Source organism: Lacerta agilis, chromosome 14 (genome assembly GCF_009819535.1).
Source record: "Lacerta agilis isolate rLacAgi1 chromosome 14, rLacAgi1.pri, whole genome shotgun sequence".
NCBI lineage: Eukaryota > Metazoa > Chordata > Lepidosauria > Squamata > Lacertidae > Lacerta > Lacerta agilis.
This window is the reverse complement of record NC_046325.1, coordinates 5,353,753-5,359,808: the sequence shown is the minus strand read 5'-3', so window position 1 is coordinate 5,359,808 and position 6,056 is coordinate 5,353,753. Positions and strand designations below refer to the sequence as shown.

General features: G+C 49.0%; 1 protein-coding gene across 1 annotated transcript; it reads right to left on the bottom strand.

Moving 5' to 3' along the window:
* On the bottom strand, positions 1-5,660 carry NEDD8 (NEDD8 ubiquitin like modifier). Its single transcript, XM_033168903.1, has 4 exons — positions 5,562-5,660; positions 2,837-2,884; positions 1,833-1,915; positions 1-521 (listed from the first exon to the last, which is right to left on the bottom strand). Exons 1-4 carry the CDS (start codon positions 5,577-5,579, stop codon positions 431-433), a joined length of 240 nt encoding a protein of 79 aa, XP_033024794.1. The 5' UTR covers positions 5,580-5,660; the 3' UTR covers positions 1-430.
* Between the last annotated feature and the right edge of the window lie 396 nt (positions 5,661-6,056).

Below are 6,056 nucleotides of genomic sequence, written 5' to 3'. Positions count from 1 at the left end.
TCAAGAAACCACGTGAAACATCTTTATTTAACATTCAGCCATTTCAACTGCGGGAAGGGGGGGGCAGGGAGGACATTTGAACGTGGGGAGGCAGAAACACAGCCAACGAGCATAGGCAGCACTTGAGAAGTTGCCGGGGTGGAAATGCATGAGGGGAATCGGGGGCGGCGGGACACGAGATCCCCCAGGAAGGCAACAAACCATGGACTCCCCCCCTCTTGCCCCTGCTAAATGGCACCTCCCTCAAATGACAGCTTACGGAAGATCTCCGGGGTGGTGGGTGGCAGCGGCCATATTCTCCCTGGATCCGGGAGGAAGAAAGGGTTTGGGAGGGTAGCTATGCGCAGTCTGGCGGTGTCCCACACGCAAACGGCAGATCTGTCCTTTGTGGGGAGAGGGGAGGGGGACGCGCCGAGGGATGGGTGCGCCATCATCGCAGGCCTCCCCCTCGTAGCGCCAAGACCAAATGGAGCACAGAGCCGCCCTGGATCTTGTAGTCGGCGGCTGTTTTCTCGTCGTTCCTGGGAAGAGATGAAGGCAGGAGCGGTTAGAGCACCCTGGGCCAAGCTGGAGTCCTACAAATGTTCTGGACTACAACTCCCATAAACCCCCAGGGGCTTCGGCTCTACAGACTGGCATAGTACAGCAACAGGGATGTAATACAGAACAACACATTACGGCTGTCGCTTACCAAGTAGTAGCAATAATAATATTTTTACCCTGCTCATAGCCCAAAAATAAGATATCGTTGAAGGAAGCAAATGGGCATGGCCCATAATAATGTTATTTCATTCATTATTAACTGAGGCAAAGATTTTTGCACAAGATAATTCTCTTTCCCAGCGTTCCCCTACATCAGGCTTGCCAAACCTCTGGAGGGCTCCAGGTTGGCAAAGGCTGGGAAAAGGTCTTCAAGGATGTATTATGTAGTGGAGCAACAGGCCAGATAATACACCCAGGCATGTTGCAACTGTCCTTCTGAGGTTGCCAGGGATGCTCAGACCTTCCAGAGACAATCTTGTCTCTCTCCCACTGATATACAGAATGGGTTTGGCAGGAACTTGAAGAAGGGCTTTCGTAGAATCGTAAAGTTGGAAGGGACCCCCAAGGGTCATCTAGTCCAACCCTCTGCAATGCAGGAATTTCAACTGAAGTGGCTGGTCCCAAACTTTGGAACGTCCTGCTGAGGGAGGCTGGTCTAGCACTGTTCTTGAGGACCCTCTTCTAGTAGGGAAAGCCCTTTTCATTTAAAGCAGGTGTTTGGGCCAACGACCTCAACTGCTTTCTTCTGCTGCTATTGTGTTTAAATATGCCTTTTTATATTGTGGCTGTTATTGTCGCTATCCACCTTGAGGGTGTTTTTTCATGGAAAGGCAGCATAGAAATGCCAGTGGGCCAGATCATTATCTCCTCCACCCCTCGTGGGGCCACCACCTGCCAATCACCTGATGCCACAATAGCATCAGGTGACTTTTCTGCCGCATACTAGCCTTGTAAAATGCTTTGCAAAGCGCTCTGCAATGTTTTGAAAAGGGGCTGACAAATCAGCTGGGCCTTGCCATGCCTTTCCAAGGCGCTGTCTACTGCAGCACTTTGCCCTGTGTTTTCCAAGCTTGCAACCCCTACTATGGCTATGCCAGGTTTTCACCTGCCCCATCCCTGTAGGGCCAGGTGCTGTGGCTTGGCCTGATGAGACCTGAGGGCCACCATCCTATAAAACAATTGTCCCGCAATGCACTAGGGCAGCCTATGCTTCCACCCTAGCGGCCCTACAAATGCCAGGCATTCCTCACAATACACCGGGAAGCAACCGCCGCTCCCGATGGACTCACATCTGCTTGCCGCTGTAGATGAGGCGCTGCTGTTGTGGCGGGATTCCTTCTTTTTCTTCCACTCTCTCCTTTATTCTCTCCACCTGGGGGGAAGGGGTGCAGAGAGAGAGAGAAGAGAAAGAGAGAGAGAGAGAACAGAAAAGGGTCACAGTCTATCCAGAGCAGTTTTTAGCTGCAACCTCACATCAACACTAGTGGGCAAGGCTGACGGAGGGAAAAGCTCACTTCCCAGGGGGGGGGGGAAACGGCCTGCTTGACTCTTTCAATCCGTTTCGCTGTCACAAAGGGCAACATCCGAGCATCTGGGCCTCCCCATCCTTGTGGCCTCCGCCCCAAAAGCTGCTGAATGTGGCCCAGGAGGATCTGATGAACCTCTCAACTGTTTCTCACACGTGACCAATGTGACTGGGAGGCGGATCGGCATTGTGGTTCAGTTGTGCTGATGAAGGAGATGTCACGCTTGCCCAGCAAAGTCCTGGCTGCCCTTTCAAGAGCATGGAGGGACCCCCTTGGCAAACATGCCTCACTGCCCATGATCTGAGGGCAAGACAGCAGGGGAGGAATAGCTCCACCATCTGGCCAGACTGATAATAGGCCAAGCGGGGGGGGGGGGCGCAGAAGTAAAATTCATGTACCACTTAATGTCATAGTTTCTAAGAGGTGTACAGCAGCGATACAGCATACATTGCAAAAAGGAGCCCACTTAAAACTCACTTAAAATGCCTGTTTCGCCAACACTGGAAGTTCATCAGGGAGGGGGCCTTTTTGATCTCAGCCAGTTCAACATAACTGGACTTGAGGAAGGGAGAGCCATGTTGTTTGCCTTGGTGCGAGGGGCTGGGCAGGACCCACAGTGATGCAAACCAGCCCCACATACCAGGGCAAATAACATGTCCCTCTCCATATACTAGAATGGAAGAGCCAAACAGGTGATCCCCTGCTAGGTGCAGAGCGCCGTTGTCATCATCACAATCCCACCTGCCATGTTTGTCTGCCCAAGGTACCTTGTCTGTGGGTTCTATGTCAATCTCAATCTCTTTTCCGGTGAGCGTCTGCAACAAAAGAGAGAGGCCTCAGCCACCAGCAGCCACCCATCTCCCCCACAATGATTCAGCCGCCTCTTCAGGCAGCAAGGCTAGAAGACACGACATTTTTTTCCCTCCTGCTGCTCCAAAAGAAAGGTGGGGCTGGGTGCTTTTTGAGAGCTTACGGCCCTCCCCAAACTCCCTTCTCATTCTGCATCAGGATTGTAGCTCCCACCATCTCCCCGGACACAATTCATTATAACCTTCCTCTCTCTGATCACGCTCAGAACTGGAGCTTGTGGCTTTCTTCTTCCATCATGAACCAGAGACAGTATCCCAGAACCCCTCACTCCAGCAATCCCGGCTCATCCCAGTTCTGCCCTGGGGCAATCCACAACTCAGATTTGAAATGGGAGGCAATCTTTCCACCCACCTCCAATCTGAACACCAGAGGAAGTGGGAGGCAGGCAGCGTCCCACTGCATGTCAAAGCAGTTGTGGGGGGGGGGGGTGGAATTTAAAACACTGGGTTAAAACCATTTCCCTTTGCACAGCTGCTGGCTCTGAAACCCAGAAGCAAGTCCTGTCAAGTCGACAGAAGACTGTGGCATTGGCATTTTTCATGAAATGGGATTCCTGGGGTGCGGCCCTCGAGATTCACACACAGAGCAGTTAGCTCCTCATTTGGCAGCAAGTTTGCCAACAAGGAGGAGATGGCAAAAGGAAAAAGATGCTTAGAGGTAATGCCTGGCCCAGAACTCCATCTGAACACAGCACCTGTTCCCGCTTATTCTCTCCCTCCAGTGCAGCAAGAACATCCAAGGAAGCTGTTTTGTGAGTGCCCCTACAACATAAACAACTCTAGGCAAGGTATTAAGATCTAGGGGCAGTCTTCCACAATCCAGTGTCCTCCAGATGTTTTGAACTACAAGTCCCATCACCTGTGCTGGCTGGGGCTGGTGGGAGTTGTCGTCCAAAATGTCTAGAAGGCACGAGGTCGGGGAGGCTACTTTAGAGCCTTCTGGGTGGTGGCACCCCAGTTTATTGAATCCCCTAGCACTTTTCCCACCTTTGAAGCAGTGCTAGCAACAGTCATGCCAAAAAAGCTTGCTATCTCTGTTCCAGCAGAACTTCTGAGCTCTATTTGATCCCAGTATTAAGTGACAAAATAATTAATTCAATGTTGGGTTTCCAACTGAATATGATGCAGTTTCACCACTGAGTGGAGTTCTTCAGCACCATCTTTGAGCCGCTCATTAAAATGTGGAGCTGAATACCAAATTCTGAACTAACATCCATAATTCAATAGTTTATAACCTAGTCTCTGATGGAATCTAAGCTTCTGATGGGCTCACTTTACTGCTGTATTTTAAATTGTTGTTTTATTCTAGTCTTTTTTTCTCATTTGCAGGCCAGTTAAGAAAAAAAGGCTTAAATAATGAATTAAAATGCTATTTAAAAGACCGCCCTGTAAACAATTTATATACTGCAATAGTAAATTTTAATCATAAATGCAAAATTTTGGACAAAGGGATAATTTATTCTGTTTATTCTTGTTTAAAAATATATATATTTAAAAATCTAAAATTTCCCATGTGCATTAATGTTATGTACCAACACATGAAAGGATATATTACTCCAACCTGCAAAACTAGACTCAAAAGGTAAGTTGGGTAGGAATTAAAAAAAGGTAAAATACTTTGAAATATTATAGGAAAATAATGTACTTTAATCCAATGTAACAATATAAAAATGCAGTCCAAATAAAATCACATAACAATGCAGTAACAAATTGTCTATTCACATCAAAATAGGCCTGATCAAAATCCTTATCTGACCAATAACTAAGAACAAATTTAATCAAAGATAACCCAATTGTTGTTCTCTAGTGGCCAAAAGAAAATTATTATCTACAAGTTGGTCACAGAAATTAGGTCCGAAAGGTTCGTTTGTCAAAATGAAGTGATAAGTTGACTTCTCAGTCATGACCATGAGCTTACTATGCCCAAGTGGTACCAGTTAGTATATATACCGGTAGTTGTGTGGTACTCTGGCAATTGTGCCTTTTCAACGGATCCCAAATTTTGGGCATCTCTTGAGGCTTATATATCTGACCATCAGCTCCCCGCTATCATACAATTATTGTGATTAGGCTTTGACCCAGACAGACAAGTCAGTTACTATACAAACATTGCGATTTCCCCCTCTTTTGACCTTTTAATATTGTATTAAAGTTGCACTTTTATTTTCCTGTGATATTTTATTCTGAACCAGCTTAGTTTTGAAGTCTGAAATGACATGGGCCAGCCTTTCCACAGCCTAGGCATTTACTAGAATGCGATGGAGTCGGGACCCGCGCCTGATCCACGGCAGGCGGAAATCCAGCAGGTGAAGCGCTCCCAAGCGCAGTGAAAAGACGGGGGGGGGGAAGAAGAGAGCTCTACCTGTTTACCTCCTGCCTCCAGGAGGAAGCTGTGGGAGGAGCCTCTCTTTCTGCACTTGGCCAAGGGAGGAGCCCCACCCGCAACACAACCAGGGCTGGACCGGGGGGGGGGATGCCTGCAGGTGCCCCACAATGCACTGCGGCAGGAGCGAGGGGTGCAGCAAAGCTATCCCGTCATGCTCCGGGACACGAGGAGGTGACCCCCCCCCGGGTCTTCTTCCACCCCTCTCCCCAGCGGGGAACCGCCGAGAGCCTTCCTTACCTTCACTTTGATCAGCATCGTGACCAGCCTCTTCAGTCAGCCGCTCGACCTCTGACCTCGGAAGCAGAACAGGAGCGCTCTTTCCCTCCCTCACGCTCCTTCCGGTTTATCTGACGTCACTTCCGCTTCAGAGTATTTTCCCCCCCCACACAAAGGGCCTTCCAGTCTTTTTTGCCTCTTTTTAAAAGGAAGCCAGTAAAGACGTTTAGAGCTCGAGATAAAGCGTGCGGCGTTGTTCTGCGGTTGAATCCCCGCTTGAATTCACCTCTTCGACACCCTTTCGCTTGCTGATCCGCAGTGCACTATGGGAGATGGAGTCCTTTCCACATAAGTGAACTTTTATGAACTACGTCTCCCGCGCATTTTGTCCCATACTGCCGCAGCAGCCGCCGCTTAAATGCTTTACTGGGCGCGACTATAATTCTAGCCCCGCTTAATTGCTGGCCAGCCATTCACTTCTGCTTCGCGCTCCCCGCCTTCAATTTATTCGGACTA